The sequence below is a fragment of the Phalaenopsis equestris genome, unplaced genomic scaffold (genome assembly GCF_001263595.1).
Source record: "Phalaenopsis equestris unplaced genomic scaffold, ASM126359v1 Scaffold205433, whole genome shotgun sequence".
NCBI lineage: Eukaryota > Viridiplantae > Streptophyta > Magnoliopsida > Asparagales > Orchidaceae > Phalaenopsis > Phalaenopsis equestris.
Genome location: NW_018224927.1, coordinates 82,171 through 95,476, shown reverse-complemented (window position 1 = coordinate 95,476; position 13,306 = coordinate 82,171). Strand labels below are relative to the sequence as shown.

At 29.7% G+C, this 13,306-nt stretch overlaps 1 protein-coding gene across 5 annotated transcripts in view; it reads left to right on the top strand.

Moving 5' to 3' along the window:
• Positions 1–340: 340 nt before the first annotated feature.
• The window catches only part of LOC110036351 (uncharacterized protein At1g01500-like), a 29,811-nt gene continuing 16,845 nt past the window's right edge, over positions 341–13,306 (top strand). The window contains exons 1-2 of one of the 5 annotated variants that reach the window (XM_020740773.1): positions 341–428; positions 1,326–2,099. In XM_020740773.1, coding sequence (XP_020596432.1) covers positions 1,416–2,099 — 684 coding nt within the window. In that variant the 5' untranslated portion in view covers positions 341–428; positions 1,326–1,415. The other 4 variants (XM_020740774.1, XM_020740776.1, XM_020740775.1 and 1 more) reach the window with 4 other exon arrangements.

Here is a 13,306-nt window from a genome sequence, read left to right as displayed (position 1 = left end):
ATCAAGATCAGCTATTGATCAACAACTTACTTGAATCAGTTATTTATCAACAGATTATTAATAAGCTGCAGCTGCCCCAAACAAACCCAAATTAGCTGCCCCAAACAAACACAGGTTAGTGTGCCAGTTTTTTTCAATTGTGTGCCCACGAGATCAGAACAAACGTTATAGATGAAAATTTTACTGGAGAAAAAAAAATATAAATGGATACGTAGAGGGAGAAGCAAGGCGTGTGATAGATTTTAAATGTTTTCGCTGGTATATATCGAAATTTATTTAGGTGCTAGATTTGTTATTTAAGATATTTTGAGTGGTATGTTTGCAAATTCCCCTTTATTTTATCTTGAGAAATTTTTGTAGAAGTTCTGAAGCGGAGCCGAATGCTATCTCTCATCGTATTCGGATAAGGAAGACATCCAGCGAACGCAGTACTACGACCATCCCTTTCTCGCCTTTCCATTAATTATTTCTTTTTTTTTTTCGATTTTCTCCTAGGTGTGTGCTGATCATTGCCGTCAATTTCATCGGAATTAAGTCTGCATGATTGTTTCTTATTGCTTGGGTGTTGTGTTCTGCGAGATACTATTGGATTTATCGTCGTAACTGTTTGATAAAACCGGGGCTCTTTACAGTCTGTGTTGCGTGCGCGCGAATTGGGTATATTTTGTTTATTTTCTTGGGAACTTTGAGGTCTAGGTCTATTCGTGTTGAAGGATCACATCTAGAAATTTTGATTTCACTCTATGGCAGAATTGAGCTTTTCTTGTGGAGAATTTGATAGGATGGTCGTTTTTTCCTTTTTACCTCTTTTTTACTTTTAACTTCCATGTATTATACTTGCGGCTTGTGAAAAATTGCAGTTTTTTTATTGCTTTGGTTTGAATGAATGTGAAGAGAATGATGTGAAATTCCAATACTTTATGGACTAAGAATGAATTAGTTGACATTGATTTCAGCTTTTCAAACTTATTTTCATTCTTTTTTCAAATTTCTAGCATTGATGAGAAAATATAGGTTCTTATATTGTTCTTGGTTTCTTCCGTGACGATCAAGGAATTTTATTTTTATTATTGTTATTTTATGTTTTTTGTTTCTTTCTCTTGTTTTCGGGAATCATTTTGGTTTGTTTTATTTTCATTCTCTTGTTCTCATAGTTTGTCTCTGTTTGCTGAGTGTTGTCTGTTTTGCTTATATTCTTCATTTGTTTTGTCCAAACTAGTTTATTGGTAAGGAAGGTTTTTGTCTCCAAATTTCCTGCTCACCTGAACTTTATTTTTTTTCTTTGATTTGGCCCTGGCTAGATTAATGATTGCCTCGCTTTGCAGGTAGAGAACACAAATTGGTGTTTATGGTTCATTCTCTATTGAAATTACCTAGGTTGATGTTAAAGGAAGTTTGAGGTGAGTTTTATTTTGATGATGGAACAAAGTTATGATCCAGTTTTCAAGGAAGATTCATCCGCTGCTGGTGGGATGATCATCATGCACCCTCTTTACCTTCCCAAGTTACCACCTTGGTTCGATCTGAAGGTCTTTTACATAAGAATCTGCAACTGTGAAGTTGATGAATCTACTCCGGACCATCTTACTGTGAATCACATTCCATTACACCCTGATACTGTTCTTGAGGTGAATGGTCGAAGAAGTAGCATCTATTCGGATTGTGTCTCTTCTTTTCTTAGGAGGGACAGATTTGATAAAAAATCTGAAGAAGCCACTTTTGTGAGTACAGATAATATTAGAATTACTGGCAGTTTCAGGTTTGAGGTGTTTGATGAAGATGAACTCTTACTTACTGGAGTCTTGGAGTTGTGCAAGGAGAAGGATGATGAAGGGGATTCAAAATGGGATCAAAAGAAATGGAGTATAAAGTGCCAGTCCTTGGTGTCAGCTGGTGTTAGCTTCTTGAAGGGAAAACAATATAGAAGTCCTGAAATGCCTTTGCCAACAATGGAAGTTTATATTGCTGGTTTTTTCTCTGGTACTCCTATCATCCTCACTAAAACTCTTAAAGTTGGTTTGCAGAGGAGAAACCAAAAGTCAGTTCTGGACTCCATTCCTGAACATGATACAGTTGAGCTGAAGAATGATGTTTTACAGGTATCACCGCTTCTTTGGTTTCTACATCTATATTTAATCTAAATTACAGTGATTGGCTTCTTATAATATGATGACCCTTGATGAATGTAGCACTTCTATTTTATTTATCATTCTAAATTTTGTTAGGACATAACTAAGCAGAACCTGTCTGTGCAGTTCTACCAAAATAATGTTTACTTGAGTTCCATTTGTGAATCTGTTTATTTCTTGTTCCAGTCAACATCTAAGCTTTGACTTATTGTCTATACAGTTTTATATCTATCATATTTATTTCATCTTTTTATTATTTAAAGTGTAATAGGACTTAAATTAGCCTGTTCTGATGTTGATTGATAAAAAATGTTTTGCAGCTGAGATGTTTTGTTGGAGAAGCCTGCATTGAGAGGCTGTCTGATAACAGCTTTTCTAAATCTGGTAAATCGGAATTTACTAAATCCCACCAACATTAGGATTGAGTAAGCTGGGATTTAAGAAAAAACTGAGAGGAATTGAGAGGAAATTTGATTTTACTAAATTAAGGATTTAAAATCTGCTTCTTTTTTTTTTGTCTGATAGATTTAAATTTATCCCACTTAAATCCTTTACCATACAACCCCTAAGCGGTCTTAAAATAGCTTTGTGAGCTAATATTATCCTGTATGCCTATGGATATATTCTTAATCAGTGTATGGTTTGTTTAATAAAGTTTACTTTGGCCAAACAGACTAGCCATTGATTGCTATATGCTGTTTGAATGCGGCAGCAGAATATACCCATATGACCAAAGAAGAGATTGCAACGAAGTTTAGTGTCCTTGCTAGTACAAATAAGTGGCTAATGAAGAGTAAAGATATTTAAAATTTTTATCTTATTATTTTAACAGAAGGGGGGTAAATAAATATTGTTGAAGGTTAAAGTCCAATTGCTATATTCCTTTTTTTACCTCTTGTTATGTGGTCAACTGTATCTCAACTATTCTGCAAGGTATAGTAGGGAATATGGTTGTTATTATGATGTTGATGCCGATTATTAAGAAGAAAATTATGTTTAAGAGAGTGGTAATTATACAAAGATCAAACCAATGTTATCAGAGCACAAAGCACAATGCGATTCGTAAGACCTTTTTTTTGCTTCAAAGCGTAAAGTGTAGAGGGAAGCGACGCTTTTATTTACTAAAACTCTAATATGGTATATAAAACATTGTTGTATAAATATATTCATTAACAGTAACAAAATAATATATTCATTAACTATAACAAAATATAAAATATGACTTAAAAATCGATATAAATAAAAAAGAATGTGGTATAATTCCTAACTTGAAGGCAAGCATTGAGGGTAAACCTACAAATTAAAATTTTGAACAATTTCTAATAGTTTGTTCCAATAATTAATAACTTGAAAATTACAAAAGAAAAACCTGTAAATTAAGTTTAGCTCTTCGAAGCACTCCTCAAAGCACTTTTTTAAAAGCATTGGATCAAACATGATTTAGGGTGATTTCCCAATTGACCAAAATCTAAAAAATTCTTTCCCTCATCTATTTAATAACAACCTAAGTCTAAAAACTACATCCTCCTCTGATGACGCAAACTTGATAAACTATTATCTTTTGCAGTTTTTTTATTTAATTTGACATTCTCAGAAAACCCATCACAGTTTTGGAAACAAGACGAGTCTGTAGCTATAATTGAACCAATTAACCCTGCACTCATCATAAGCGTAAGACCCATTAAATATACCTCTGAAGATAAAAAAAAATTCCAAATTCAAATTAAGAAATTACAAGTTCTTAAACTAATAAAACCCAACAATAATCCACATAGTAGTCCAACTTTTTTGGTATGAAATCACGCAGAACAAAAAAGAGGAAAAGCAAGCCTAGTAATAATTATTGAAAACTTAACAATAATACCAAATTTGACGGTCATTTTCTAACAAATAAAGAAATATTATTCAATTATATTAAAACTATCAAATTGTTCTCTAAATTAGATTGCAAATTAGGATTCAGGCAAATTAAAATGCACCCTGATAGTCGAGAATTTACTTCATTTAAGACACCACGAGAACATTGTCAATGAAATGTAATGTCCTTTGGTTTAAAAATGTCCCTCAAATATTTCAGCGAAGAATGAATAATATCTTTAGTGAATTATCACATTTTTGTCTTATATATATAGATGATATTTTAATTTTTAGTCAAATCATTACTGAACGTTTAAAACATTTAACTCTGCTCGCTCAAAAAGCTCAATAATACGGTATAGCATTAAGTAAAATGAAAACAATCATTCTAACTAACAATATAGAGTTTTTAAGAATTGTAATAGATAAATGCTCTATTGAATTACAAGAATACATATTAACAAAAATAGATCATTTTAAAAAAATAAGTAATCAAAATGATTTATAATGAATTCCAGGATGTATCAATTACGTTGAACCATTTGTTAAAAATCTTATAGAATTAAAAGCGCTTTCGCAGAAAAAATTGAAGAAAAATATGTTCTGATATTGAGACTAAAAAGATGAAAAAATTTTTAACCAAATTATGTAAAAATCTTCCAAAACTACATTTGCATATACTAGAAGACTATCTAATTATAGAAACAATTAGTTCTAAAATTTCATGGCCTGTTTTAAAAGCCAGAAGAAATAGTAATGAACTTTTATGTAGATTAACTCAGGAACTTACACCATTATAGAAATTACCATATTAACAAAAAAAATTATTAGCAATAAAGAAAAAAATTAAAAAATTTGAAATAATCTTAAATGAAACATTCTTAATAAGAATAGATATTAAAACTGCAATCTTATTTATAAAAGGAAAACTTGTGGATTTTTTGCCAAATAAAAGATTAAGCAGATGACAAAGTTGGTTTTCCACCAACTCTTTTGATTTAGAATATATAGAATCTAATAAAAATATTTTAGCTGACATTTTATCTCGTGAATTATGTAGGAAATAAATATGGACATAGAAAGTATGAAAACTTATGAAGTATTCAGCGAGGCTGAGGAAAAAACTTAATTCAGATTTAAATAACTATTTAGAAATTGTTGAATTACAAATTTAGAAAATAGAATGTGAAATGGCTCTTGCCAGCAATGTTCTGAAAGAATTAAAAAAATTAAAGAATTATTTGACATGAGAAGTACTGGAAGAAGATATACCAGAATTAAAGAAGATAAGAGATTTTGCTAATCTCCGTATCAACAGAAAATAATCCAAAGGAAATAACTCTTTCAAAAAATATAAAGAAAGTAGAAGATACTACTAAGAGAAGAGACTTCATTCTCAAAAAATATACGTAGTTATGCAAAACTATTACAAGATATTACTAAGAGAATTACAGATATTGCTGAAGGATGATAGTAATTATCATTATATGAAAAAAGAATTAATCTTCGAATTAATTTTCACATAGTAGAAAAATATCAAGTTATCTACATTTATGGAAACACTGATTAAAAACTCGTATCAGAATTGTATAAATGCGGATTAATCCGAATGTTATATCTAGAGGATGAAAATCTCCTCAAAGAATTACCAAAGTCTATAATTGAAACTGCAGATGTCTTTCATCAGGTAGTGAAATATTAGAATTTTTATATAAAAATGTATCAAACTTATCCAGAATTAAGAGGAGGAGTTGTATCTCTTATACAACTTGGAATAAACAGTGAACCTTACACTCCTAAATATAAACCTATGAAATTATTCTAGAGATCTACTGCTGAAGATCTATATCAGATTTGGATAGAAATCAAGAAAATAAATGCCACAAATATTTGAGTTTATTATTCATCAAAACAATTATTTATTTACAGTCTTTGCAAACAATCACAAAAAAAGTGCATGAATTTATGTATAAAAAATGAATTGCTACACTTAGTTGGAATAATGCAGCAGTAAGCAAAAAAGTTAAAGATTTATTTTGTCATAAACTACAAAGAGAAAAGATACACAAATTATGTATTGTCAGAAGAAAAATACAATACAAGAAATATGGTTTAAACTTGATGAAAGGTCCAACGAAGTACAAATATAAACAAAAGATAATTAATGCACAAGAATATTCTTAGAATTATCCTACATTATCGACAAAAAGTATAATTAGAGCAACTTTTCAGCTCAAAATATCAACCACAGATGTTTGTACAGAAAAATATTCCTAGAATTATTCTCCTCCACCAGGAAAAAAAAAATTATTAGTTTGTTTTCTACCTTATGCGTAGCTATACAAGATAAGAATTAAGACAGAGTAAAACATATATTTAAACAAACCAACAGAATCATAATAGCCATTAGTACATTAAAAACAAACTTACACACACTGAGCAAGAAGATAATATTTAGCCGCTGTGGCCAACATACATTATATTACAACTAAGGGAGAAGAAGAGAAAAAAGGAACCAAGGGAAGTTCTTCCATATTACAACTGCCATTTATCTTCATGAATAATTCAAGCTGTAAAGTGACTTTAATTATTGTCCTTGTTATCCCTTTTCAGGAATAATTCGATCTGTAAAGTGGCTTTAATTTTTGTCCTTGTGGTTTGAAAAGATGCTTTAATAATTTTACTTTTTCTTGGTGAAGGAGAATAATTCTATAAATATTCTTCTGTACTAACATCAGTGGTTGATATTTTGAGTTGAAAAGATGCTCTAATTATACATTTTGTCGAAAGCGGAGGATAATTCTAAGAATATTCTTCTGCATTAATTTTCTTTTGTTTACATCTGTACTCCACTGGACTTTTCTTCAACTTTAAGTCATATTTTATGTATTGTATCTTTCTTCTGACAATATATACATTTGTGTATCTTTTCTCTTTGTAATTTCTGACAAAATAATTCTTTAACTTCTTTTCTTACTGCTGCATTATTCTGACTAAGCGTAGCAATCCAGTTCTTATCCATAACTTCGTGCACCTTTTCTGTGGGTTGTTTATAATGACTTTAAATAATTATTCTGATGAGTAATAAACCCAAATATTTGTGGTATCTATTTTCTTGATTTCTATACAAATCTGATATAGATCTTCAGCAGTAGATCTCTTGAATAATTCTATAGGTTTATATTTAGAAGTGTAAGATTCACTGCTTATTCCAAGTTGTATAAGAGATACAACTCCTAAACATTTTTACGTATAAATTCTAATGTTTCACTACCTGGTGAAAAACATCTACAGCTTCAATTATAAACTTTCATAATTCTTTGAGGAGACTTTTATCTTCTAGATATATCATTCAGATTAATCCCGATTTTATATAATTTTGATACGAGATTTGAATCAGTGTTCCCATAAATGTAGACAACTTGATATTTTCCCACTGTGTGAAAATAAATTTGAGGATTAATTCTTTCTTCATATAATAAAAATTGCTTTCATTCTTCAGCAATATCTGTAATTCTCTTAGTGGTATATTGGAATATTTTTGCATAAGTAGACATTTTTTGATGATGAAACCTCTTCTTTTGTGGTAATTTCTTTATTTTTTTCCAAAAAGGTGTTTCTTTTAGATTCTTCTCAGCTGATATGGAGATTAGCAAAATCTCTTCTCTTCTTTAATTTTGAAATTGAAGGTGGATCTCTTTTTGGTACTTTTCCTGAAATAATTCCTTAATTTTCTTAATTAATTCAAAACATTACTGGCAAGTGCTATTTCACATTCTATTTTCCAAATTTATAATTCAACTATTTCTATATAGTTATTTAAATCCAAATTAAGTTTTTTGCTCAGTCTCGCTGGATATTTCATAGGTTTCTATACTTTCTATATCCATATTTATTTCTTGCATAATTCGCGAGATAAAAAATCAGCTAAAATATTTTTATTACGTTCTATATATTCTAAATCAAAAGTGCTGCCGGAAAATCAACTTTGTCATATATTAATTTTTTGTTTGACAAAGAATTTGCAATTTTTTCTTTTATAAATGAGATTGCAGTTTTGCTATCTAATTTTATTAAGAATGTTTCATTTAAAAATATTTTAAATTTTTTAATTGTTTTCTTTATTGCTAATAGTTTTTTTTTTGTTAATATGGTAATTTTGTTTTGTAGTGGTGTAAGTTCATGAGCTATATCTATATAAAAGTTCATTATTATTTCTTCTAGCTTTTAAAACGACACCCCATGAGATTTCAAATCTATCTGTTTCTATAATTAGATAGTCTCTTGGTATATATAAATATAGTTTTGAAAGATTTTTACATAATGCTTTAATTTGGTTTAAAGTTTTTCATCTTTTTCGTCTCAATGCCAGGACATATTTTTCTTCAAGTTTTTTTGTAAAGATGTATTTAATTCTGCAAATTCTTAATAAATGATTCAACGTAATTGATATATCCTAGAAATCGTTGTAAATCTTTTTTATTACTTATTTGTTTAAAATGACTAGTTTTATTAATGCGTGTTTTTGTAATCAATACAGCCTTTATCTATTACAATGATTGTTTTCTTTTTTACTTAATGTTATACCGTGTTGCTAAGCTTTTTGGTAGAGTTTAATGTTTTAAATGTTAAGTAATAATTTGACTAAATATTAAAATATCATATACATATATAAGATAAAAATATGATAATTCACTAAAAATATTATTCATTCTTCACTGAGATCTTTTAGGGGCAATTTCTAAACCAAAGCGCATTACATTATATTTAAAATGTCCTTGTGGTGTGCTAAATGAAGTAAATTCTCGACTATCTGGATGCATTTTAATTTGTCAGAATCCTGATTTGCAATTTAATTTAGAGAACCATTTGATAGTTTTAATATGATTTATTAATACTTCTTTATTTGGTAGAAAATGTCCGTCAAATTTGATATTATCGTTATGTTTTTTAATAATTAATTACTAGTATTATTTTTCCTCTTATTTGTTTTGCGTTATTTGATACCAAAAAGGCTGGACTACTATGTGGACTGTTGCTGAGTTTTATTAGTTTAAGATCTAGTCATTTCTTAATTTGAATTTGGAATTCTTTTTTATCTTCAGAGGTATATTTCATGGGTCTTACACTTATGATGAGTGCAGGATTAATTGGTTCATTTATAGCTACAGGCTCCTCTTTTTTTCAAAACTGTAATAGTTTAAGTCAATTTAAATAAAGAATTTGCAAAAGATCATAGTTTATCAAGTTTGTCATCATCAGGGGAGGATGCAGTTTTTAGACTTAGGTTGTTATTAAATAGACGAGGGAAAGATTTTTTTTGGATTTTGGTTAAGTGGGAAATCATCACGTTGACTATGGAAAATAAGAATTGTTGAGTGGAATTTGGGTATTTTTATAATTGGGCAGTGGAGTGAATGGCCGTTAGGGATGACTAGAATGATGTTATTTTTAGTTTGTGTAAACGATGAAATTGTTTTAAAGAAATCATTTTCTAAAATTATATTTGGACCGTCGTCGGGAAGACATTGGTTTGTTCAATATTGATATACGGTTTGTGTTCCATCAAATGTTTCGAGTAACAATTGTTTGGAATGGATTGGTATATGTGGTGGAATTAGGCATTTTTTACATATAGTGATGTCACTTCCAGTGTCACAGAAGTTGTGTAAAGGAATAAGTTCGTAGGTAGAAATATATAATTCTATCGTAATATATTTATGAAAGTGTATTTCTTGGAAGTATATAATTGTCGATATTAATATTTTCATGTGTAAATGTTATAGTATGTTGTTGGAGAAAGTCCATGCCTACCAATATACGATTTGAATTTTTATCATCAGTTAAAAATGAATGTTAAAAGTTTATTCGAAGATTATTTATATCCCAAAAACCGAAAAGGATATTTGCTTTGTGTGTATAAAGATGTCTTTGTTCTAAATAACCTTGATAAATGTAGGGTTTATCTTTTGATACGAAATCCATTTCGAGCAATTTAATGTGAAAGACTTTGTAGTCCCGCCAAAAAATATATGTTTATATTTCTTAGGATTTTTTATCTTTTCTAAATCTTATCTTTTTATTTGTTGGTTATAAAGTGGTATTCTGATTATTCTTTCTGTATTTATTATATCTATTAGATGTCGTCTTATTGGATGTTATAATGTATGCTTCTTTCCCATAGGAAAATAGACATATCGAAACAATTATTTGTTCTTAAAGATAATTTTTATTTTCTAATTTTATTATAGGCTTCTTCGGATAAAGTAATGTCTTTCATATTCAATTGAGCTATCATTAATAATATATGATTTTGAGTTTTCTTTCATTAATCAGAATATAAATATTCTTCTATTTCATCATCATTGTAACTTATATTTATTAAAGCATCTTCAATTTCTGATAATTGCTACAATTCTTCTTCACTGTCAATGTCAGAGATATTAAAAATAGGTTCTAAATTATTTTCTTCAATTATGGCTACAGATTTTACATGGTTTATTTAATTATTTTGAGGAAATTTGTTAGCATAGTGTTCTTATTTACAGAAGACAAAATTATACACTTCAAAAAGGACGTTTTACTAGGAGTTATACAAGGAAATCTATGTTACCAAACTCTAAATGTTTAATCTACACCCCAATTATATAGTTAATATTAATGATAGACATCTAGATAGATCTATATAACACTAAAACACAAATTAAATCGAGTAAAATTAAGAGATGGAATTGTTGTTTACAGCATAACTTATCAGACTACATATGCCTATAGTAATCAACATAACACTGTAGCATTTAAACCAAATACTGATCCGATCCAATTAGACCCACTTTTTTCGCATATAGGACAAACCTATTCAACCTAAATAAATAGATGAGCTAGAAATAACAATACCCTCATTTAACCTTCTCCTTGATTTTGAAGACGATAGAAATTTTTGAAGCCAAAGACGCCCAAAATTAACCTTCTTAGAAAACGACAATTTATTGTCCATACAACTGACAGCGACTTTATATATGCTTAAAAATACAAGAATTTGATACTGCTGATAGAAGATTTAAATCCCCGGCAATGGCATCAAAAACTTGATAACGACTATACATTTGATAAAGATGTGTATAAAATATTCAATAATTGCAAAGTCTCACTTATCAACGCAAGTATATGTATCGCTCAAGTAATACAGGGCTCTAATGGAGTCCTAGATATCGATCCCACAAGGAGTAATATTAGAGGCTACGAACTAAGATTTAAAAAAATCAATACTTAATCACAACAATATAGTTCGATTTGCATATTTGTCACTAATAGACATTTTAAATAAAAATGTAATTTTAATAAACTCTTAATTAACTAATTATACTAATAAAGTTTCTAATGTGAAGTTCAATATATAAGAAGCATCTTTCTTCTTGTCAAGAAATTTAAGTGAATGAATAAATTGAATCAGTTCAAATTGTATTGTGTCAAATAGGAGCATACCTATTCTTTACCTTTGGACCAGACATAAAGAACATTGACTAATCCTATGCTTGGTTACTGAATCTGCGGCTAGGCTGGGAGGATACCGGCTCTCACTTTGGAGCTCCCACGTTCGCCTCGCCTGAGGGCTAACATCTACACTTCAACACCCAAACGATAAGACCGAATTGAGAATTTTAGTCTGTTACTCTAAAATCTTCAATTCTACACCCGATAATTTTTATTTTCCTATTTATTTGCACCCAACTTTCAAGGACTTTGACCTCCCTAAATCTTGGATGTAATCTTCACTTTAGTTGTAAAACTCAACATACTTTAACAAATCAATTGACCGGATTGAAAGTAAATTAAGATTGAAGTGAAAAGATTATCACAACTTTTTTAACATTCCCATGGCACAACCAATTCAAATCACCATTTCACAAAATCTCAAGACAAGGAGAAAGACAGAGAAAACTACTCAGAACTCATAGAGAAGATACGACAAAACTTGGAATTTATATATAAAAGCAAATTCATACAAACTTTAATAAGTAAATACCACTTATCTCTAATTCCTCCCCAAGCAAACTCCTCGAAGTTTCTCTGAATGTCTTCCTTGCTTTACAGAACATAGAATTCTCTTTCGAAGCGGTAAGGAGGAAGAAATATCTCACTTTCCTTCTACTCTTACAATCTCTCGAAGAATTCCTCACAATATTAACCCTAAATTTCACTCTCTACACTCTAATGGACACTCATGGACTCTCTCTCTCTACGTCCTCCCCAAGCAAACTCCTCGAAGTTTCTCTGAATGTCTTCCTTGCTTTACAGAACATAGAATTCTCTTTCGAAGCGGTAAGGAGGAAGAAATATCTCACTTTCCTTCTACTCTTACAATCTCTCGAAGAATTCCTCACAATATTCAATTCATCTGTGGAGAGAACCGACTTGCTCGCCGTCGGCGGCCTTGATGGCGTCGTTGACGGCCTTCTAGAATATTTAATTCTGGACTCTCGGAAAAAACCCGTAGTTGACGTCGTCGAGCTCGCCATAGGCGCCCAAGATCAAATCTTCATATTTTGGTCATTTTTTCTCCAAATTCGCTCATTTTTGCTCCAATGACCATAATTCAACATACCTGCAACAAAACTTCAAAAATACCGTTCTTTAAAGTGCAATATCATTACAATCAATGTAAAATAGGTATGAAAATCTCAACATATTTTCCTTTGGTTAAAATCCCCCAAACTTAACTATTACTTGTCCTCAAGTAATTTTAGTACTGCATAAAAATTATGATCTACTGTGGTAAAGTTTTAATTCAGAAATACTATAAGTTTGATTTGAGTAAATATCATAGTGAGATTCTTAGAAAAATTTCAAGTAATTAAATTAACTATGTATGTACAAGACTATCTAGTCATCAAGTTTAAGATTTTTAGTTTTCTATTCATTTCAAGAATGACTATATGTTGTAATATCAAGTCACTTAAAATATTCAAATGATAGGAACTTCATGAGAACATTACTAGTAAAAGATGTCATTTCATAAATATAAGTTCAGAAATATATTTAGATTTTCCCTTTAGGTAGGTCCAAGTGAAGCCAATTTTTTATTAGCATCTCCTCAAGCTTCTCCTCACTTATATATATTTTTTCATTTTGATTGCTTTCAATCCTATATATTTTTATTTTTTTTCAGGGATTGTTGTCAATCCTTTCTTTTTATTTTTCAAGTGAAGATTACTATATCTGGATAACATTTAATAATTTTAAACTTCACTTTTCTTTCCTTAAATTTGAAACTCAAAGCATTCCTTTACCTTATAAGTATTTCATAGCTTTTACATCAT